This window comes from Octopus bimaculoides, chromosome 2 (genome assembly GCF_001194135.2).
Source record: "Octopus bimaculoides isolate UCB-OBI-ISO-001 chromosome 2, ASM119413v2, whole genome shotgun sequence".
Lineage (NCBI taxonomy): Eukaryota > Metazoa > Mollusca > Cephalopoda > Octopoda > Octopodidae > Octopus > Octopus bimaculoides.
In genome coordinates this window covers 155,169,783-155,193,950 of record NC_068982.1, presented here as the reverse complement: position 1 = coordinate 155,193,950, position 24,168 = coordinate 155,169,783, and the positions used below count along the sequence as shown (strand labels likewise).

General features: G+C 36.9%; 3 protein-coding genes across 3 annotated transcripts in view; 2 read left to right on the top strand and 1 right to left on the bottom strand.

Moving 5' to 3' along the window:
* The window catches only part of LOC106877055 (polyphosphoinositide phosphatase), a 33,642-nt gene extending 24,939 nt beyond the window's left edge, over positions 1–8,703 (top strand). Inside the window, exons 17-23 of the mRNA XM_052965678.1 lie at positions 985–1,043; positions 2,353–2,497; positions 3,757–3,837; positions 4,991–5,231; positions 6,445–6,524; positions 6,910–6,987; positions 8,381–8,703. Coding sequence (XP_052821638.1) covers positions 985–1,043; positions 2,353–2,497; positions 3,757–3,837; positions 4,991–5,231; positions 6,445–6,524; positions 6,910–6,987; positions 8,381–8,558 — 862 coding nt within the window. The 3' untranslated portion in view covers positions 8,559–8,703. The remainder of the gene's footprint in view (positions 1–984; positions 1,044–2,352; positions 2,498–3,756; positions 3,838–4,990; positions 5,232–6,444; positions 6,525–6,909; positions 6,988–8,380) is intronic.
* A 684-nt stretch (positions 8,704–9,387) lies between these two features.
* LOC106877056 (nucleolar protein 8) lies at positions 9,388–20,528 on the bottom strand. The gene is made up of 6 exons (XM_014925846.2): positions 20,275–20,528; positions 17,562–17,624; positions 15,172–15,250; positions 14,066–14,216; positions 12,121–12,180; positions 9,388–10,659 (listed from the first exon to the last, which is right to left on the bottom strand). Exons 1-6 carry the CDS (start codon positions 20,402–20,404, stop codon positions 9,781–9,783), a joined length of 1,362 nt encoding a protein of 453 aa, XP_014781332.1. The 5' UTR covers positions 20,405–20,528; the 3' UTR covers positions 9,388–9,780.
* A 102-nt stretch (positions 20,529–20,630) lies between these two features.
* LOC106877057 (uncharacterized) overlaps positions 20,631–24,168 on the top strand; it is an 18,129-nt gene continuing 14,591 nt past the window's right edge. Inside the window, exons 1-2 of the mRNA XM_014925847.2 lie at positions 20,631–20,860; positions 23,645–23,739. Coding sequence (XP_014781333.1) covers positions 23,672–23,739 — 68 coding nt within the window. The 5' untranslated portion in view covers positions 20,631–20,860; positions 23,645–23,671. The remainder of the gene's footprint in view (positions 20,861–23,644; positions 23,740–24,168) is intronic.

Sequence of the window (24,168 nt, the reverse complement as noted above, 5' to 3'; positions counted from 1 at the left end):
ATATATATATACCGCCTGATTGGCCTTTGTAGGGTTTTCGAGCGAGATCGTTGCCAGTGCCCCTGGACTGGCTCTTGTGCGGGTGGCACATTAAAGACACCATTTCGAGCGGGTGACACGTAAAAGCACCCACTACACTCTCTGAGTGGTTGGCGTTAGGAAGGGCATCCAGCTGTAGAAACACTGCCAAATTAGATTGGAGCCTGGTGTTGCCATCCGGTTTCACCAGTCCTCAGTCAAATCGTCCAACCCATGCTAGCATGGAAGGCGGACGTTAAACGATGATGATGATACACGTATTCTTCTGCATATTTACATACACATAAACACTTCCTCACAGAACTGTGCACAGTTCTCATATTTTAAAGCTAAAAATAATAATAAAATGATGTGTTTTATTCACAAGTCTCCTTAATATCAACCATTTCACCTGAAAGCTGTGTAGCTAAATGTAAAACAACCTTTCTTTGCTTCCCTGAGCGTCTTTTAATACTTTGCATTTACTACATCCTTGTATTGTTGTTTTCTTCTTGTGTTTTTTTTTTCATTTTATTTTGTATTACCTAACCTATTACTTTTTAATGGTTTGGTTTCGAGTTGTACTCATGCTCTGGTGTTGTTCCTTGTAGCCTTCAAAGGTCCACTGAGGGTGGTGTGTCTTTAGCTTGAACATTTCTAAATATTTGTCTGCAGGAAACATATTGGTGGGAAAGGAATTCTTGAAAGGTGATATAGGGAAAAAGGTTAGCGTGGCACCATGAGACACAATTAGAGACAAGGTTAGCACCATGAGACCTAGTCAGGGTGACAGAGGAGCTCTCCAACTTGCTAGTTCAGAGGAGCAGAGGATGATGTAGTTGTAGGGTTAGAACAAAGAGGGAGATGATGAACAGTGTCTGTGGGCCAAAGATCATAATATTAGTTTAACTATGCGTTTCCTTTTATATTATAATTTACTAAATCTAACCTTTATCTTACTTTCAGCTACTGTCAGTGGTGGGATCCCAATGTGCCATACCATCTACCTTTACCACTAGATGAAGGTAAGTCAGCAGCTTGGAGAAATTTATTTAAAATTTTTGTTTTAGTTTTTGAAACCAAACAAATTCATTGAACAGTAACTTTACATTGTTAGATTATTTTTACTATTTTACATCAACCGTTTTTTATCATGCTGATGAAACTATTTTGTTTTTGTGCATAATTAGTACTACATTATTCAATGTGTGCACAATAAGAAGTTTTGCTGCTATATCTAGCAAGTTGAATGACTATGTCAAAGCTCTGTTGTTGACATGTAGGTAGTTGGTTGCATAACTTGATGCTATCTACATATCCAATGCTAAACACACATACACAAACATATCATCATAATTTTTATGCCTGCTTTTTCCATACTGGTATGGATTGGATGAGATTTCTTGGGTCAGTATTGTATGAGTTTTGCCACTGGAATTAGCAAATAGAACCCAAGAGCTGGGACATAAACCAATATCACTGTACTCTAGTGGTGTCAATATGAGGCTATTTGAAGACTAACACACATGCACGTATATGCGTGTGTGTGTGTGTGTGTGTGTGTGTAGTATATATATATATATATATATATATATGTATATTATAGGTGGATATATGCTTTAGTACAGTTCATCTTCATCATCATCATCATCGTCCGTTTCCCATGCTGGCATGGGTTGGACGGTTTGACTGGGGTCTGGCAAGCCAGGAGGCTGCGCCAGGTTCCAATCTGGTCTGGCAGTGTTTCTACAGCTGGATGCCCTTCCTAATGCCAACCACTCTGAGAGTGTAGTGGGTGCTTTTTATGTGCCACTGGCATAGGAGCCAGATGGGGTGAGGGGGCTGGCATTGACCACATTCGGATGGTGCTTTGTACATGCCACTGAAATTTCATTCTCATGTTGTTGGGTCAACTGAAGTTTATGTTGGAAGATACTTGCCCAAGGTGGATTTGAACCCAAAACCATGTAGTAGTTGTAAAGTGAATCTCTTCACTACACAACCATACCTGCATGCTACATCATATATATGTCAGGCTCTGTGCAGCTTCTGTTTACCAAATTCTATTCACAAAGTATTGGTTAACTTGAAGCTCAAGTAGAAACATTTGCTCAAAGCACCATGCAGTAAAGTCAAACTTAGAACCATGTGGTTGTGAAACAAACTCTTTAATCATACAGCTATACCTATGCTGATGTCTTGTTAGTTTTAATTAAGCTAAGCCTCAGGTTTAGCCTAATTAACATTCATCTGGGAACTAAAATTCTTTCAGAGTTGGTACGATGAGTCAGCCAAGAGGAGCAATGCTCATCCATACACTTCTTTTTGTTACAGAGGAAAAAGGATTAAACGACCAATTGCATGTTTCTGTGAACAGAAGAACAGATGAGTGTGTGGATGAATTTGCAGAACATTATCATCCTTATGAATTGACATCATTGGAAGAGCTATTTGCTTTTACACTCACCCATTCCATAAGGTAAGGAACAATTTCGTAGGGTAAGGTAGGTGGATGAACTTTGCAGTGTTTCATCGTTGTGTTCTTGATGTTGTTTTACTCCAAATCCACTCTATCTAGCAGACTTATGATCAAAGATGTTCCCAGCCTTGACCTTCCATCTTTTATTCAGACATCATCCAATATATTTTTCCTTGTTGTTGTTTAATCCCTTTCCCACTTCACAAACTTGTTTATTTAGATCTAGCAGACCCGTGTTCCTCAAAGACATTCCCAAACATTACCATTTATCCTGTCTTTTATTCAGAGACATAGTGTTTCTAGGACTACTTTATCCATTAATGGTTGTTTTGTTAGAGCTTCAAAGTATATCAGCATCTTTTCATCATGATCTCTTTGATGAATGGCACCACTCCCACCACCATCGCCACCTTAAATACTATGTAACCATCACTGCCCCTTCCCCTCAAAACATCACCACTAACCTATCTTGTATTTGTTTCTGTCATTTTGCACCCAGGCTGACTCTGCTTTTCACCATTACAAGATTGTGAAAATAATATATATAACTTTTGTTTTTAAGCTAAAACTTCATAAATTACAAGTACTAGTTTCTGGTTCCTAATTCTTTGAGGATTACCAACATTAAACTAGCAGTTGTAACTTATGAAGTTTCAGCTTTAAATTAAAAAAAAACATAACCCCAAAACTATAAACTCTTGTTCTTATAGTTAGTACTTTTTGAAATCTAGTTTGTAAACATGAGTTTACCTAAATGAATATTATTACAGATATTATTGTTTCATAAGAATTTAGAAACTTAAAAAAACAAATATTTACATACTATTATTTACAGCTTTATCAAATTTGAATTCCACTGTAGTCCATATGTGTGTCATCATCATCATCATCATTGTTTAACGTCTGCTTTCCTTGCTAGCATGGGTTGGACGATTTGACTGAGGACTGGTGAACCAGATGGCTACACCAGGCTCCAATCTGATTTGGCAGAGTTTCTACAGCTGGATGCCCTTCCTAACGCCAACCACTCCGAGAGTGTAGTGGGTGCTTTTACGTGCCACCGGCACGAAGGCCAGTCAGGCAGTACTGGCAACAGCCACGCTCAAAATGGTGTATTTTATGTGCCACCTGCACAGGAGCCAGTCCAGCAGCACTGGCAACGATCTCGCTGTGTGTTTAATGATTATATAATGATTTAACTTCCTGATGTCTAATTGTCTATGTGGTTGCTTCAATCTCTTGTATTTCATTTACTCAAGGAATGTGATGCCTAAACATGCCACAGATTACAGCCCATTTTCCATTCGTGTCAACCCAGAGCGACCAATTGATGACCAGAGGTAAGGAATTTATTGTTTTTTTTTATGTAGGAAGCTTAATAGATAGAACAGCAGATGTGCACTATTAATATAACATGATTATCATTACTTTGATGACCAATATTTTATGATTTACTGAAGAAGTGACCCTTTTGCAGGGTCTCTGAGATTAAAAGGGGCAATTTGTTTAAGAAGGAAATCATACAAAGATTGAGTAATCCTGACACTGGATATCTGGTATGAATGTTTCTGACAGAGTGGACCAAAGGGCACACAAAGATCAGGTGGTGGTATTAAATTGGACAACGTACTAAGTCTACCACATGTACTAGGTACAGTTCCTCTGATGGTCTTTTGCACACTCTATTCATGCAATTGTGTTGGAAAGGCTTGGGTTGATCTGAGTCTATGGCAGAAGACCCAAGATGCTGCATAGTGGGATCAAACTTAGAAATACATGACTGTAAAGCAAATATCTTAAGCATATGCGATGTCAGCGCTTGTGCTGATGATAATCATGATCATTATGATAATGGTGGTGATGATGACAATGACTTCCTGCCTTGACTTGAGTCATTAAGTCCTGATGGGGTCGTAACATATAACATATCTTAGGCATCTAAATTTGATAGGACCCATCCCTCTCTGAAAGAGACAGAAAGGGAGAGAAGAAGAAGAATGTTTATCATCAACCTGATTAAAACTATTTTTAAAAATGTAATATATCATCATCATCGTCATCATTTAACATCTGTTTTACATGCTGGCATGGGTTGGGCGGTTTGACTGAGGTCTGGGAAGCCAGTGACTGCACCAGGCTCCAATCTGATCTGGCTATATTTCTACAGCTGGATGTCCTTCCTAATGCTGACCACTCCGAGGGTGTAGTGGGTGCCTTTTACGTGCCACCGGCACAGGAGCCAGTCAGGCGGCCTGGCATCGATCACGTTTGGATGGTTCCTTTTATGTGCCACTGGCATGGGAGCCAGTCAGAGGGCACTGGCATTGATCATGTTCAGATGATGCATTTTACGTACCACCGGAACGAGAGCCAGTCGAGGGGGGGGGGACTGGCCAATGCTATGATTTTGGTTTTATTTGACTTAAAATGTAATATATGTTTCAAAATAATAAAGATGACTGATGATGCTGTGTTCTTCTATTCTTTTTCCAGTCTTGAAGCATCAATAAGTAACAAAAGTGAACCTGCAAATGCTTCCAATCTCATTGGGAGTGGGAGTGGAGGAGGAGGAGGTAACAGTGGAGGCAGTGAAGCAGGTAGTCGTGTTGGAGGAGGAGGAGGTGAAGACAGTCTTAGTAGTAGTGAGAGTGATGAAGTGGATGGTGATGTTGACTTCTCTGATGATTCCAACTCTGATAATTCAACAATAGAAAACAAACAGATTTCTTTTAAGGTAAACCATACCTGTTTCCTTCTTTGTTGCTTTTTTATCTTTGATTCTTTCTCTGATGAACAGCTGAAGTTTTACACTGTTGTTTCTTGGAAGAATGGAGTGTATGGTAGGGAGATTCAGGATATCTTTATCTTTTACTTGTTTCAGTCATTAGACTGTGGCCATGCTGGAGCACCACCTTGAAGACCCCAGTACTTACTTTTTTTTTTAAAGCCTGGTACTTATCTATTGGTTTCTTTTGCTGAACTGCTAGGTTATAGGGGCATAAACACACCAACACCAGTTGTCAAGCAGTGGTTGGGGACAAACACAAACACAAATATATATATGACGGGCTTCTTTCACTTTCTGTCTACCAAATCCACTCACATGGCTTTGGTTGGCTCAAGACTATATTAGAAGACACTTGCCCAAGGTGTCATGCAGTGGGACTGAACCTGGAACCATGTGGTTGGGAGGCAAGCTTCTTACCATACAGCTATGCCTGCACCTAGTGAATTATTTTTTTAGATAGCTTCATCAGAAGGAAAAAGGCAGTACCCTTTATGGCTGATCGGAGATGTTATCAGACTGGATTCGTAACCCATAAGCTCTTCTGTGCAGTTCCCATCTATGAAATTATTCTCACAGGACTTTGGTTGATCAGAAGATATGATAGGAGACACTTGTTCAGATTGCTATACAGTGAAATCAAAATCTGAGTCTCCATATTTGGTAGATGGAAACTGAAAAGATCCTGTCATCATTATCATCATTTTAACATCTATTTTGCCATGTTTGCATAAAGTTTCTGAACCTTGTTGTGAGACAAATTTCTTCACCATAGAATCATGCCCCGTCACACATACATGTATATATAATTACAGCAGTAAACTAAATATATAAGTAATCACAACAGTAATAATAATTATGAATTATCTCTTTGGTATGTCATTAAATATAAAATATATTTTTCTTTCTTGTATTTTTATTTTTACTTTTAGTCTTCAGTTGGATATTTCTTCAATTACTTCTGACTTCATTTTAATAGCTTAGCCAGAGAAAGATTCTCTTTAGGGCTTCCATTGCAGACAGGATAAAGGGAATCGCTTATCTTTATACTGGAGACTTGACCTCAATGCTTTCCATGTAACTAAATTTGTTAAAGTGAGTGATGGATTAAAACTCCTTGTGTTATCTTCTAATATAGTTTTCTTGGATGTTTTCTTTTTAGGATGTTTTCCCAACTACAAAGCAGGTTTATGATTTTAACATCAACCAGCCTTCAAAACAAGGATTGTGTATCTATGAAAGGTATGTAAAAAACTGCATCCAGAGAAAGGTCACTTGACCAGTTGGAATTCAATCACTAATAGATATGCTCTAGCATGCTGTCTCTTCTGATTTTTTTTCTTTTGCTACTATAATGACCTCTGTTTCTTGGAATTGGCTGATTTTATACCCTTACCGCTGGGTATTTCTGTTCTATTCATCTTTCCACTCATAGTGTTTCCATCCCCATGACCCCACACTGACCATTATTACCAGTCCTTTCTTCCCTTGAAATCCTTGGTCACTAGTCTTGGAGGGTCTACAATTCATGGGCAATGTGTGTTCTTCCAAACACAAAGAAAACAAAAACTGAAATTGGTTGAAATTTTATGGTTTTTCTTTACTTGGACCTTTCTTTTCTAAATAGGTATGCCCAGTTTGGAGATAGCTGGTATAAACCACCGTCAATTCAAGACAAAAATACCAGAAAGATAACCGATCAATTGTAAGTAGTATCCCTTATTTCTAATTACAATCTTTTTATCTTTTCCTATTACTATCATCATTATTTTACACTCTTTAGTCCATGTTTGAAAGGTCTTCTCCAGCATCTCTCTCCACTTGCTGCAATCATTTGCCATCTCCTTCTTGGGAATGATTATCCTGAGACCAATTTTTCCGTATCTTTTGCAAGCTCCTTTCAATCTATTCTTCTTGTTTGTAATGTTTATTATTCCTGCACATCACACAAAGTCTGCTTTTTCTGTTAACCTTCTTGTGGTTCTGCTGTGCCTCTTGTATGTCCATAGCTTTCACTAGGTTTACCAATATGGAATTTCTGCTATTACTTTATCTGAATATCGAATAAGGCCATTTCACTGAAGGGAGTAAAGTCCTGTTTTCTTACTAGAACTTTGCTAGGCCCTTTGATTCCAGATTTTGCTCCTACAAATGGAATTTCTTTTCTAATTCTACTACAAATTCCTTTATAAGAATGAAGTCATCAAAATATGGTAGTTTCCAAGGGCTAGTAGTTTTAAGTTACTCTGTGTTATGGTGAGCTATGATAAATGGAAGGGGACTGAAAACTGATTTCAGGTGAACTCTTTGCATACTAAATTTGTTACTAACCCTCATGTTACTGACAGCACCACTTTACATGGTTTGTATGACTCACACAAGTCATTTGCCTTGTCTTATCTTGCTCAGAGACCTCTGGATCACTGAATCGAAGCCCTTGTCAAAGTTTTCTCCTGTAAAATAACTTACTTTTAGCTAAATACTTCTCCTGCAGTTGTCTTACTAGGATAGAGTGCATCAGTAGTACTCTCTGGCACAAAACCAAACTGAATCTTATTTAGACTAATTGTCTACATAATTAATTGAACTGTAACACTTTCTGTAACTTTTATGTCCTGGTCCAGCAATTTGAGACCTCTGTAATTACTTCTGTCTATGGCAGCTCCTTTACTCTTCTAACAGTTGACTCTAATGCTGTCACACCAATCATTGTGTATGGCACCTTCCTGTACTACCTGATGTGTAACTACAGTAATTCCTGATGGAGTTGAGGCTTTGTGTATTTTTATATCTTTAATTGCTCTATCTGTTATACTTCTGTCAACTAGGATAGCTGGTCTCTATGTTGGGAAGAACTTGTTCTCCCATGCTTTCTCCACATATAGTAACCTTTCATAGTCGAATTTCTGTTTCTCTTTTCAGAATCGTTAGGTGCGAGTGTACTACAACAGTTTTAGATAACAAAAGATTTTAAAACGTAATAAATTGAAAAAAAAAAAAAAAACCTTCCATAAGTGAATATAACAATGTACCTACTTTCTAAATGCTTTTATTCAACCATGGTGTAATTAATTGTTAGCTTATTTGTTTATTTTCAGATGGGAAATGAGTGCCTTCAAGCTGGATAGTGTTTACCAAGTGGAGTTACCTCCCGTGAATAAAATGTCTGACCAAATTTACACATCTTACGTACTTTGCGGAAAACACGGCCCTGGTCCACCAAAGGCAAAAGATATGGAAACTTACAGGAGATATTTATATTGTAAATATCGATAAAAATACCCCGGTCAAACCATGCTAAATACCAACAATATATAAGCAAAAACAAAATCATTTAAAATGTTTTGCTCTATTTATCTAAATTTTTACGTAAAATGCCAATAAAAGAAAAAAATATGCAAGTTTGTTACCTCTGTGACTACTACATTTTATGTTACTTAATTCGTCTTTTGTGTTACGGATCAGGTGTACAGTTATATTGTGTACTAGAGCAATGTACTTACCCCTACTTAAAATGATTTTTTATGTCTGTATTGTCATGTTGGCATGGGTTGGACGAGACAGTGTTTTACAACCAGATACTCTTCTTAATGCCTATTCTTTTAGTTTCATCTTGCAATATGATGTACCTATTCTAAAAATCGAGCTACCCACAAGCCAATAAGGGAACTTTTGGGATTGTCAATTCATATTAACTTCTAGATCAGCCTTGATTAATTAGACTTATGATCAATGGTCATCTTGACCATCTGATCTTATGGATGTTTTTATTTTATTTAATGTATACTTTCACAAGATATTAGGTTGTTATTTATAGCTAGCCAAGTGACCCATGTAGAGATTCCCTCATTAGGGTGTTATTTCATGTGTTTTGAATTTCAGTACAATAGACATTTCAGTCTTCTTTACTCAATCCAAATGGTTACCAGATATTTCCTGTGATAGACAAGCACCCTGTTTAGGTGAAACCTTGCTCTTTACAATCCACTTAGCACTGCAGAAAGCAGAATCCTAAAGTTAGGAATAAGTTCAAATTAAAGAGAAACACAGATAGAAGAAAACAGTTTTCACAGCTTAAGTCTGAAGTATAACAAAATATCAAAAGTAATTGTTTATGTTTTATTTTCCTTTCATATCACCTCAGCAAACATGACCCAATAAATCAATCCTTTGGTGTCATGAAGGAAGATAAAAGGCAAGCTATAGTGTGGACCAAAAGTACCTGGCTATTCCCTGGTAGTATCAATGCTGTTTGATAGTGATGAAAGAATCAGGTGATGATCTTCAGTCAACAACTGTTGAAGGGAATCAACAAGTTATATATAAAAATATAATAGACAGCTTTTTTGAATCTGTTTTAATAGAAAAATTAGTGAACTTTTATTCTCTTTTGGATCACAATTGGTTGTCAGATGTTTTATCATTGTTAATATCATCATTCAAGTTATTAACAATGTTTTACATTTTGTTTTTTCTCTCATTAAGTTTGGCTAACATTTCAGCTCTGAGACTTCAACTCCACTGAATTTATTGCTTTATACTTAAGTAAGAGACTAGGTTTTGCTTGTAGAACCAGGCCACATGACCTTTTAGTAGGTATACATTTCTGTAGTACTTTGAAATTTACATAAGTTGCTTTTAATGTTTTGTTTTCAACTGATTCAGTAGTAATTTTAACAGGTTTTGCTGATAGATCTTGACTCTTTTGAAGTGGGTTCACTTTCTTTGGCTCTGACTGTCCACTTTTATGAGCACTGGAAGTTTTGATACTATCATATTTGATCTTTTTGGAAATTTTGTTTGATTCTGTATAACCAGAAGCTTTAGTAGTGGCATCAATAACTCTTTTCCCTTTGGAAACAGAACTGGATTCCAAGTTGTCATCTTTGGAATCATTATATTTTAACTTTTTAGAAGTGATATTTGATTCTGTACAATTTAAATCTTTAGGTATGGACTTAGAGACCACATTTTTTTTTGAAACACTAATTGATACTGATTTGTGACAGTTTTTGGATATAGAATCTGGAACCACGAGTTCTTTAGAACTAGTATATGAAACTGATTTGCTACAGTCTTTGGATATTGAATCAGGAACTGTAGGTTCTTTGGAAACAGTACTTGTCATCAAATTGCTCTGGTCTTTGGACACAGAACCAGGAGCTGTAAATTCTTTGGCAACATTACTTGATTTTATGTCATAATTTTTGGGTGTAAACCTGTCCTTGAATTGTTTGGAAATCTGACTTTTGTTTGCTTTATTTTTTGCTGCTTGCTTACTTTGAGGAAATTTTTGTCTGGTTTGGTTTAAATAACTGTCATTCCATTCAAATTTCTTGTGGTTACGACAAAATTTTGAAGGATTTACAGTGATGATGTAAAAATTGTTAAGAAAAAATATTTTCATTAAAACAAAATCAACAAAGGCAACATCATACAAATAGCCAGAAATAAAGATATGCACTATACTTTCAAATATTACATTATCAGTGCTATCATTTGGGATGAGAGAGAGAGGAGTATTCAACACAACCCAAATTTAAGTCTTTGGTGCTTATATATAAGAAATCAATATCAATGAGAACTTGCAAACTCTGGAATGAATCAAACATTTTCACTTGTAGTTTAACAAAATATTTTCATGAGAACAATTTCTGAAGTTTTAGAAATGTAGATGGGATTAAAAGCTGAGAAAATCAAGTTAAACTTCAACTGTATTTATCATATCATTATGGAAGGATACAATAATAAACATATATATATCATCATCATTTAGCATCAGCTTTCCATGCTGGCATGGGTTAAACAGTTTGACTGAAACTGGTAAGCTGGGGAGCTGCACCAGGTCCTAATATGATTTGACATGGTTTCTATGGCTGGATGCCCTTCCTAAAACACCAACCACTCCAAGAGTGTAATAGGTGATTTTTATGTGTCAGTTACATGACACTGGCATTGGCCACAACTATGATTTCACTTGTCTTCTCAAGCACAGCATATCGCTAATATATATGTGTGTTTACATATAACCATCATCATCATTTTACATGTGCTTTCCATGTTGCCATGAGTTGGGCAGTTGATTAGCAAAATCATTTGGAGAAAATGTCATGTGACCTCTTTACATTTTGAGTTTTAGATCATGTCAAAGTCAACATTGTCTTTAGACACAAGTATAGTAGTGTGGTTAAGAAGTTTACTTCTGAAGCACATGGTTTGAGTTCAATCTCATTGCCTTGTGAGTGAATTTGGTTGACAGAAACTGTGCAGAACTGTAGTGTATGTGTGTGCATGCACACAAGTTCCTGTATAATGTTTACTTATCACCCTGCATAATCAAGTGCAGAGCTACAAACTGAAGTTTATTATCAAATATACATACACGAGGGAACCTTTCTGCAGTCACTGAACTTGCTAGAAATAACAGCAAAATTTCTCTCAAATCATATCCTACTATCTTCAGAAAAAAAAGTACACATTGGATTATGTAGTCTTAGGCATGCTTTGAATATAAGATGAGATATTCATGGCTTCATCTTCCAGTTGAGGTGGAAATAAGATAGGTAATATACATCAATTACAATCCTATTTTTGATCAGCCAAATACCAATATAGTGACCTAGGAAGAAAGCTCTTTGAGATAAAAATAATCTACAGTTACTTGAATGAAAGATTTGAAGTGTTTTCACTGAGAAATTAATGTATCCAGATACTACTGTCATAAGCTAAAAAGTATTTTGTGTTTTAGCAGCACCAACATGCTTCATTAGAAAACTTAAATAACAAATAGCCTTAACAAAATAAACCTCAAAAAGAAAATAGTTAACTGAAAGGATATTTTCCATCTGTTTTGTCGGATTCTCATTATTGGAAGTGCTTGTCCATACTTGACCCAATCCTGGAAAAACAATAGCAATATATTATCATTGGTTTGTCTGCTGAAAACAGTCCATTGTATTTATGCATTTCACACTAAGAGTTGTTGAAGCATGGAACAAACTACCTGCATCAGTTGTTAGTTGCTGAGACATTGCATCCTTTAAAACTTCCAACCTTCCAGAAAATTTGCCACATGATGGTTCTTAATGAGCATCACCATCATACAAGTGATATTGTTTGTTTTGAGTTTTTCACTGAAAACTTGTCTGGTCACGGGAAATCTTACCTTGCTTAGAAACAGGTGAAGGTGAGCAACAGGTAAGGCATCTAGTCATGGAAAATCTGCCTCAATGAATTCCATCCGATTCATGCAAGTCGAGAAAATGATTGTTATCATTTAATGCACATGTTCCATGCTCGCATGGGTCGGCAGGATCCAGTGGGTCTGAGGATTGCATTGTGCTCCAATGTCAGCTTTGGAATGGCTTCTATGGTTGTATGCTCTTCCTAATACCAACCAGTTTACAGAGTGTACTGGGTGCTTTTTTCTTGTGGCATCAGTACTGAGGAGATACAATGCAGCTTGCAAGACTAAGATGCTCTTTGACTGAACAAGGTGGCTTGATACTAGGAGATAAGAGGTTAAAGTATGAGAGAAGGGGCCAGAACAAAACAGGTTTCTTGCTATAGAGGCTACCCATATTATAGAAAAGAGGTGGGAAGTGACATGGGTGGAGCTGGAAAGAGATAAAATAGTGTTGACAAGGTGTCAGGGTGGACCTTCAACATATGAGGTGAGTAGAAGTGAGTGGGTGGAATTTGCAAGAGTATATGGGAGAGCAGATGGTTACAGATGGGGAATGGGTGAGGGGTGAATATAATGAAGAACAGGCGTTAAGGAATGATAAGTGGGGAGACTAGGTGACAGCTGTTGAATCTAGGTTGAATGGTGGATGTAGTGGATATGAGGTGGAGATGTGGGGAGCTAGAGAGGAGTAAGAAATAACTGACACTGCAGAAAAAGGTATGGGCTGGGAGAGAAGAACAATAGAATAATAATAATGGTACAACAAACAGGGGATGGATGAGAGAGAGATTGAGATGATGTGTAGTTGAGAGTGATCAATGTAATGTGTTAGTGGAAAAGACAGTATTAAGAATGATGGAAAACAAGTAAAATGGTTCTGTGTAGTAAGAAAAGTGGATGTAAAATCTATGATGGACATCATCATCGTCGTTTAACGTCCGCTTTCCATGCTAGCATGGGTTGGACGATTTGACTGAGGACTGGTGAAACTCGATGGCTACACCAGGCTCCAATCTGATTTGGCAGAGTTTCTACAGCTGGATGCCCTTCCTAACGCCAACCACTCTGAGAGTGTAGTGGGTGCTTTTACGTGCCACTGGCACGAAGGCCAATCACGCGGTGCTGGCAACGGCCACACTCAAAATGGTGTATTTTATGTGCCACCTGTACAAGAGCCAGTCCAGGGGCACTGGCAACGATCTCACTCGAAAGTCCTTACACATGCCGCGGGCACAAGTGCCAGAAAGGCGACGCTAGGCACAGGTGCCATCACGATTTCGCTTGCCCCAATAAATCTTTGCAAGCTGAGTTTCGTGTCCAATGAAGGAGACGACGTTGGCATGGGTGCCAGTCGTCGAATTTAACTCGATCTCGACTTCACTTGCCTCAACAGGTCTTCGCAAGTGGAGTTTAGTGTCCAATGAAGGAAGGTACGCATAAGTGGACTGGCTGAGGCCTTAGATTTAGGTCTCACTTGGCTTGCCGGGTCTTCTCACGCACAGCATATTTCCAGAGGTCTGGAAAAGATCCTCATGAAACCTTTAAAAAAAAACACACTTCTTACTTCTTCATATTATTATTAATCAACTTAAAATACCTTCTTGTCAGAAACTTTACTTCCTAACCTGGCATTACGGAAGGTTTTATTGGACCATTTTACACCAGAACCTGCATTTGATGATAGCTCCATTTTATCTGGTTCCTTTTCTGTCAGTTGTCTTTTCTGTTCAGCAATAACTTTTAACAAGCTGTAATAAAACAGAAATATGCTATTAGTTGTCTTATAATTTATTATATATATAAAGGACAATTATCGACTCATATCTCTAGCATGAGCATAGAAAACTTAAGTGAGTTGATTTTTTGATCTGTCTCAATCAAATCTATCAATGGGGGTCAAAAGAGTTGGATCTGGGGTGATTGCAATAGTAAGGTTTGAACACATGACCACATAGTCAGTAGTCCAATATCTTACTTAATCTCAAACCCAGTATAAAATTCAACCTCATCATCGTTTTAATGTCTGCATTTCCATTCTTCCATGGATCAGACGAAATTTGTTGAGGTAAATTTTCCATGGTCAGACACTCTTTCGGTCACCAAACCTCACCATTTTTCCAAACAAGGTAATATTTCTCCCTAGTCCTTCAGATTATGGACAGATTTATGCTTAGACATATTTTCAATTTTGGAGAAGGGAATAAATTGATTACATTGATCCCTGTACTATAACGGATACTTATTTTATTGACCCTATAAGGATGAAAGGCAAAGCTGACCTTGGCAGCACTTGAACTCAGAATGTTAAGTTGGAAGAAATGCAACTAAGCATTTTGTCATGAATAATAACAATTCTGCCAGCTCACTGCCTTTGCAAGAAGACCTGTCCTCCACAGCAGAAGTGTTAAGGCCACATCCCCTTGTGTAGAAGATTGGCTTACAAGAATCCTGTGCTGGTGCCATGTGAAAAGCATTCGCACCAGTGCCATGCAATAGTGCTTGTGTCAGTTACATGTTAAAAACACCCAGCACACACTGTAAAGTGGTTAATGTTAGGAAGGACATCCAGATATAGAAAGCAAGCCAAATCAAACTGGAACCTGGTGCAGTTCTCTGGCTTGCCAACTCTTGTCAAACTGTCCAACCCATGCCAATGTGAAAAACAAACAATAAATATTGAACTGAGATTAGAAAGATACTTACTTATGGTAAAAACTTGGCTTAGCTATTTCAATTTTCATTTCATGAGACCGCCACTTTGTACAATTCAATGCCTTCATACCTATAAAATAAAACAGATTATGAGCTAATGAGCTCCTCCACATGGCTGCCTGACTTTCCAGAAATAGCAGCTAAACCACCCTGACATCATACACTTATGTCTTATAAACAAAGTACACACTGCATAATACATTCATAGATAAACTATGTCTCAATAAAAGATGGGATGCTCACTACTGTAGGACCTTTGATCAAAGATCTAGATCAGGTCTGACCTGGAGTTAAGTAGCAGCATAAGCATTTAGATTAGCATCAAAGAATTTATCAGACAGAATACATTTATCTTCTTACTACAAAATCAATGTAGCACTGTTGTAGTTGGTCACCTCTTTACCATATTTTCACATTCATCATCATCATTTAACGTCCATTTTCCATGCTGGCATGGGTTGGCCGGCTTGACAAGAACTGGCAATGCTAGGGGCAGCATCAAGTTCCATAGTCTATTTTGGCTACGTTTCTATGGCTGGATGCTCTTCCTAATGCTAGATCAGGTCTGAGCTGGAGTTAAGCAGTAACATAAGCATTTAGATTACACTGGGTGTTTTTTATGTGGCGCTAGCACCAGTACCTACACCAATACTTTTAATGTAGCACCTTGGTTTTAGGATCACGATTCTGTTGTAGTGGGCAGGTCTTCTTGAGTACAACAAAGCACTATGTGTCTTGGTCCTCATTCACTAAAACAAAAGACTGTTGTTAACCTCAACAGTTACATTCAGCCTTATAAGGTAAAGATTATTGTCTCAACTGCCCCAATCTTAGATACTTTAGAAAGAATACCAATTAGTGATGTTCATCATTCTTCAAATGATGCAGTGAATCACTGGTTGGTTATTTACAAGATTTGTTTTTTTCTGGTAGTTGACCTTTCAAAACTCTAGTCTCTTGACTGTTGTAGACATAATTTGTCACCTGGTTCAACACCACTACATGACCTCTGGGTAGAGTTTGCTCTGTTGTGAATATTCAGGCCATAATTCTTGTTTGAGATTAATCCAGGAGTTGTGCTCTCTTCCTATCTTTCCTACACTAATTTGGGAACCCTGGCAAAAAGTGATGGGCACTTTTTGTCAAACTTTAACAAAACAACTCTTCTACTGGCGCATCCACTAATGCACATTTCACTACCTCCACCGTGACCCAGGAAGCTAGGCAAAATGTGCAATAACCAGGATGAAGACTGAGAACTTATTACAAGGAAAAGAAAGTATCCAACTCTTCTATCTTAGAGTCTATTTCATTTCTCTAACAGTTTTACATACATTTGTCTGTATTTGCCTGGTGACATGGTTTACTTGGTGGAGCAATTGTTTTTAGATCATTCATCTATGAGGTAAATGGAACCTGCTCTATATCAGTCAGATAAACTGGAGTAAAGAGGTGTACATATATCTTGCTCAAAGGGACATAACAGTAGCAAAGTTTAAACACATGGTGATATGATCAGAAGTTAACAACTTAACCGCCTTCCATGCACTATGTCACTTAATACATACATTTTAGAAATGACAATGATTTTAAATACAGTCACAAAGCTATAAATATTTGGGAGCAGAGGTTATAGTTGATTTAATATTAACCCCAGTGCCTTACTGATATTTATTTTATCGAATTGGAAAGCATGGCAGGTAAAGTTGATCTACACCACTAGTTATTTAGTCAAATGCTCTAAAAATTGTCAATCTATCAGCCTCCTCCTTCTAATAATAATAATAATAATGAGTTCAAATTTTTCCCACAAAGGCAGCTTGCAGGAGGGGACTAAGTCAATTACATTGACCCCAGTGTATAACTGGTACTTATTTAACTGATCCCAAAAGGATGAAAGGCAAAGTTGACCTTGAAGCGATGGGCAAAATACTGCTAAGCATTTTGCCTGACGTGCTAACGATTCTGCCAGTTTGCCATCTCCTGATAATAATATTGGTTTCAAATTTTTGGCATAAGGCCAACTATTTCAGGGAAGTGGGTAAGTTGATTACATCAATCCCAGTGTTCAACTGGTACTTATTTTATCAACCTCAAAAGTATGAAAGGTAAAGTTGTCCTTAGCGAAATTTGAACACAGATGTAAAGATGGTTGAAATGCCGCAAAGCATTTTGCCCAGTGTGCTACCGATTCTGTTAGCTTGCTGCCTTTCCTATTAATAATAATAATAATAATAATAATAATATTGCTGCGACCATCACCAAGAAATCAGTGTAGAAATAGATAGGGGGAAGGCTAGAGTTGATTAGATTGATTCCAGTATTTGAGTGGTAGTATATTTTACTGATCTTGGTGAGTAAAAATAATATATATTACTTACAAGATTTCAGTTTTTCATCTGTAGTGTTTATATTGATATAGGCAAAAGTCTTTATTGGTTTACCTATGAAGAGAAGCAAGAAGAAAATATTACAACTGATAGTAACGTACAATAAAGATTGTTACAAGGTATCTTAATTTAGGCTCCGGCAGGTTGGGTGATTAATTAATAACAGGAGTTTAAGTAAGAGAGAAGGTGACAGCCTGAAGTTGTTCAGCCCCAGATCAGCATTGACTGACCTGATCTCTGATCAAAGGTATTCCAGTCATGACAATCGCTTTTTTATATATCTAAAACCATATTGTCCAATGTATCCTTCTTTATTTAAGACAGTAAGATGTGATTTTGCTACTATTTCAAGCAGACCATGTGACTAGGTAGAGCCTCCATCAGTAGAAGGACATAGCAGTGAGTTTGTCCAACTCAAACATAAACTTTTGTTTTAATTCAATCCTAAATATTCATAATCTTATTTCTGCAAACCATATAATCTACTGATCATGTGAGTTTGCTTCTGTGATCAATGTCAAACTCCTGTAGGAAGTCCAGCTGTTCCACACTGACATTTGTTTCAACATTCTGCTCATTGTCAACTCTAATCCAGATGGAACTCCTTTCTGCTAAGTCATCTCTGATTCAAGTAATTTGATACCAAATTAGATGTAAAAGATCAACAACATAAACTAGCTTTCAGTCTGATATGGGTAATTCTCTGTTGTAATTTTGTTAATACTCTTCTGTCTTAGAAAAAGACAAAATATTGAATAATGACATTCTAAATATTTTAAGTCTGGATAAAAAGATGGGATAATTAGAGGCAGGTAGAAGAATATCTTGAACCCGTTAGCATTTAAAATGGCCATATATAGCCCAAATATTCTACCCGTTTTAAGATAAAACTAACCAGATCAGGCCTCTCACACCAACCCTGCAATGTCATTCTGAAAATAAACAATCATATCTTTGAAATATCCAAGCTGCAAAATAATACAGGATTAATTTTATAAAATGTGATTAAATAAATATTATATCTGACAGAGTAATCTGAATACTAAATGGTTAAATCATAATTTTACATAATGTAAAAGATGGAAAGAAAGAAAAGAATCAAAAGGAAGCCTGATGGATTCACTCTTTGCCTTTCAATTCCATCACATATGCTTTATGTAGCAATGGAGATGAGGGTTTTCCAGCTTATGGTTTTTGAGACATTGGTGGGTGTTGGGCTAGTGACAAGAAAGTTATTAATTTCACTGGTGACCTGCATTACTGACATATCAGATGATACCTAGGAGACTGCCTGGCTATTCTATACACCTCAGCCTTACAACCATCCACTGTAATGCCATTAATGTTTTAGAGAAAAATAGCAGTTACTCCTCATAAGATGAATAAATTAGATGGAATTGCATACATCTATTTCGATTATTTATTCTGCTGATTCTCTTTTCTTTTGTTTCTTCCCGTTTTTTACTGTTTTGTAAATTATGTTGATTTTATATATGTGGTCAATCACTAGGTATCCAGACTGTTGCCACAGTAATGAATCTAAAGCACACAATGTAAAGCTACTTGGTACAGAATGACCTTAAACTCTGCTGTGCATGCTCACTAAGTTTTAACATTGTAGCTCACCTCTGCTGTTTACAGCAGTGCTTGGAAGGGAGGTATGTAACGTGTGATTGTCGCATTGACCACAACAGAGAGAGTTGAGCAGAGAATCTACATCAAATTTTGCCAAAAGTTTGGCAATACCTGCTTAGAAGCCCTACACAAAGTTTTCAAAAAGGTTTTGTTCTTGGAGATCTTGTGCAACTGTAACCAGAGTCTCTTTTTGGTCAGCTGAAAGCAGTTTTGGCACAAACTTGGCAGACACACGTCTCATACCCAAATCTCCAACTCACAGATGGTGATTCAATGATTTCCCCTCAAAGCTGCGATGCTTTTCTCAGTTCTGCTGGTTGCGGGTCTCCTAGAACGTTCGTTAATATCGTCATTTTTCGGCCATCTTGGAAATGTCTGAACCATTCGTACACTCGTGTGCGGCTCATACGCCCCTCTCTATACACTTTCTGCAACTTTGCGTAGGCCTCTGAGCAGGTATCGCCATGACAACTTTCTCTGTCATGGTCAATGCGACAGTCACACGCTACACACGTTCCTTCCAAGCACTGCTGTGAACAGCAGACGTGAGCTAGAACGTTAAAACTTAATGCGCATGCACTGCACAGGGTCAATCTTTGCCAAGCGACTCTACTCTGCATGCTTTAGCTTCGTTACTGTAGCAACAGTCCGGATACTTATTGATCAGACCTCATATAGATAAATTCTAGATTTCACTACACTTAACTACTTGTGTGAAAATCTATGCAAACGTTGAAGTTTGCAAACGCATTTTAGTGGATTGAGTGTCAAAGCACTTAAGTTAAATATGTAGATTGGTTATTCGTAGGTTGAGATGAAATACACTGCCACAGTTTTCAGTTGTTTCTGGCTAAAATATTTTATTCTTGCAGTTTACTTAGCTGTTAAGTCAATAGAAATAGTTATTAGATTACATGGAGTGTACCAGGAAAATTTACCTCAAATCCACTAGTCACTTCTAAAACGAAAAATCACCAGAATACAAAATATAAACATGCAAATATATTGATTATACAAAAAGTTACTGAATCAGAAAACGGTAATTTATGTTACTTTAGCCATAACATACCTGATTCATCCTTTTTGTTTCGAATTTCTATTTCGGACACTTTACCAAAATGTTTGAACCTGTCTTTAAGTTCACATTCCGTCACATTATCAAAAAGTCCACCAATAAATAGTCGCTTCGGCTCTTCCATATCTACGAAAATCGGGTATTCAGCAAGGTTACGCTAAAGAACATTGAATTTATATATATATATAAAGGTATTTAGAACTATTGCGATATTTTCATGTCAACACAGATACAAAACTCAGACCACGTGTTTCATTATCTCCCTTGTTTAAGCGGTGTCAGGAAATAGTTGTCCCTGGTGGATTTAAATTTTACTTAAATAAGTTATTTTAGGAATATAATATTTCTTAGGATAAAATCAGAAGTCTGAGGAAAGTATTGATGGTCTCCGTCGGCAACAATTAGTGAGAAGAATTCGTAAGTTCACTGGGCGGAATTAAGAATCTAACTAACGTGCACCTGAAGAGAGTGAGAAAGCGTCGCTTGTGTTGTGGACCAATATAATAGCGTAGCACCATGTGTTTCTACTAATTACAAATTGAAACGTGCCTGAAAGACTTCATCCCTGAAAATAATTGACGTAAGTTTTTGTTTGGGTTTAGTAATGATAAAGAGTAAACGTCTATATATTTAATATCATTTAATTACAATTGGTGAATACTATTTGAAAATATTATTTCGAACATTCGAAAACATTTTTTCCGGAATGTTTTGACTTCATATTTTTCCATTTCATGAAATAGTAATACTATTGATCACTTATATTAAATTAACTTTTGATACCATTTATATAATCAGTTTCATGCGATCAAGAAATATTATATATTAAAAGAATAGTTTGTTGAAATGCTTTTATTACTGAGAACTAGATTTTAAATCAATAAACACATGATGAATTTCTGTCAAGGCATAGATATTTTCTTTCTGGAAGTTGAAAACTTATTGGAGAATATGTCTGAGAGGCACTGCATTCTAGTGTATGGAAAATATGGTTGTCATTTCTAGCAAATCGAGCGACGACACAAAAACAACAGATTGTTATTTAGTCCTAGATCCACTCTGTCCATCTTGTCTTTTTGTACATCAGGAATTATATTGTCTAATATAGTAGTTATTAATACTTCTGTTTTATTTTTTAAGTCTAGAGGAATGGACAGGGCTCATGGTTTCCTAGACCGGCGAGAGTGATGTTATTAATGTTTTCGAACCCTTGCTAGTCAACAATTGCGTGAAAGACAAGAGTTGTGAGATAGTGATTAGTATGGAGCATTGGGTGTCGGACATAACAATGATGAGAAGAGGAAGACGAGTGGACCAAAAATACATGAGTGGAAGTGCTATGAGCCCAGCCAGCACTGAGGAGCAAAGACCATAACAGTAGCGGTAGAAAATGCCAAGAGAAGAGACTATGCGTCTGTGGTCTTGAGGCTAGGGTGCTCCAGCAAGTGACTTAATGCTTTTTTGGTTGTGCGGCATTTTTTTGGATGCTGTCAAAGATGTCTGTGTGAGTAGCAGCAGCACAGTTCCAGATGTGATAGCAGTACTTCATTGTCGGCCTCGGTCCAGATGGACTATATGTAATCTGAACCTTTCCCCCCTTATTTTATTTTTTTTACGGAATCCCACGTTTTAGGCTATGGAGATTCCGATTCTGAAAAAAATTTTCAAAAATCTCAATTTCAAAATTTCGATCCTCCCCCCCCCCTGGTTTTTATATAGATCCACAGGGTAAACCTAACGCTAACTCAAATCCTAACCTGACCATAACCCTGACCCTAAACCTAACCCTAATACTAGTTTTGTGAGATTTGGCTGTTATTTCTAGCATGTAAATAGCCTGCTTGGTGGTGGTGGTGGGGGGAATTGAAATTTTTCAAACAATTTTTTTTCAGAATCGGAATCTCCATAGCCTAAAACATGGGATTCCGGAAAAAAAAATTAATAAATAAGGGGGGGGGAAAGGTTCAGATTACATATAGTCCATCTCCACCGGCCAGTCTTTGGAATGCAATCCTAGACATGTGAAGGTTTTCGTCCATCAGAAGATATCCTAAGGCTGTAAGGTGTGAGTTGAGGGAGATATAAGTTACTATTACCGGTAGGTTGTGCAACCATGTAAAATAGTGTTGTTAGATTCTGAAATCGTTTGATGTACATTGATATCATCTTATGTATAAAATATTGTGCCACTTAAAAAGCACTAGTGATGGTGTCAGTAAAAAGCATCCAGTACACTCTGGAAAGTAGTTTATATTAGGAAGAGCATCCAGCTGTAGAAACTAAGCTAAAACAGACAATGGAATCTGGTGCAGCCCCTGGCCTTATCAGCTTCTGTTAAGCTGACCAACCCATACTAGCATGGAAAACGAATGTTAAATGACAATGGTGAGTGATACAGATGGGATGTTATTTCTAACAGGTTGAGCATTCACATTTAGGTTTTCTTATTGGTTCATAATGTGAAATATTTTACAATTAGAACAGTATAATTAGAGGTAGAAATTAAACTTTGAGCCAGAGTTTTATGCTCTTTAAAAGGGTTATAAAATGTTCAAAATATAGTCTTCGTGTAGAGAAGAAATGATTATATGGATTATTGATTTATTGATTCAGTTAGTTATGAAATCATGGTACTATGGTGAGCATTTTATTGAATTTATGGATATTTAATTCTATGTCTATTTATATAGCTGGAGAATAGGGGTCCATTTTTTTCGAGGAATATTGTCTGATAAGGCTAGCATCTGCTTAAGGGGTGTTTGATTATTTTCTTCCTAAAATTTCAGAAATCAAAGTCAAGTAATTATATGAATCTGTGAGGTTCATAATTGGCTCAGTTTAAATTTGAACCTGTGTGGTTCACAGTAATTCCAACTTTAGTTTAAGTCTGTATGGTTCATGAAACGATCAACTTCGATAAATATTTTAGTGAATGTTTTAAAAATATATAAATTTAAAAAAAGCAAATAAATGTTTGCATTATTTACATTATGTAAATAAATATTGGGGTTAGTAGCCCGCGCTCTTAACCACTACGCCATATGCCCATGGCGTAGTGGTTAAGAGCACGGGCTACTAACCCCAAGATTCCGAGTTCGATTCTAGGCAGTGACATAAATAATAATAATAATAATAACATCGAAAAATACTTTAGGAATGAGAACCCAGGTTCGAAATTTCCCCAAGACACCTGATGAAGGCTGGAGGGTATATCAGCTGAAACATGTTAACAACAAATAAGATGAGGACAAATATCCGTCAAATGTAAATAATGTACATAATTCCTCATCTCTTAAATATAGAACTGTAAATAAATGTTTATTTGATTATATTTCTATTCAGTGAAATCTATTTTTTTATTCAGGAATTGTTGAAATAAGAAAGGAGTAATATGACGATAATGAATATTTTGTCATCGGATGAAGAAAATTCGGCTAAGTCAAAGCAGAAAACATCCAAGTAAATGTTCTATTTCTTTTTATTATTAATATCCTTTGGACTGGAGGCACAAGGCTTCAAAATTTTTGGGGAAGGGACTAGTCGATTACGTGGACCCCAGTGTTTCACTGGTACTTAATTTATTGACCCTGAAATGATGAAAGGCGAAGTCAAACTTGGTGGAATTTGAACTTGGAACGTAGCGATGTGTGAAATACTGTTAAGCATTTTGCCCATTGTGCTAACGATTCTATCAGCTCGCTGCTTCCTAACAATAATATTGGTTTCAAATTTTTGGCATAAGGCCAGCTATTTCAAGGAAGAGGGTGAGTCAATAACATCAACCCCAGTGCTCAACTGGTACGTATTTTATAAGTAGCGACAGACGAAATACTGCTAAGCATTTCACCTGGTATGCTAACGATTTTGCCAGCTTGTTGCCGGGGCAAG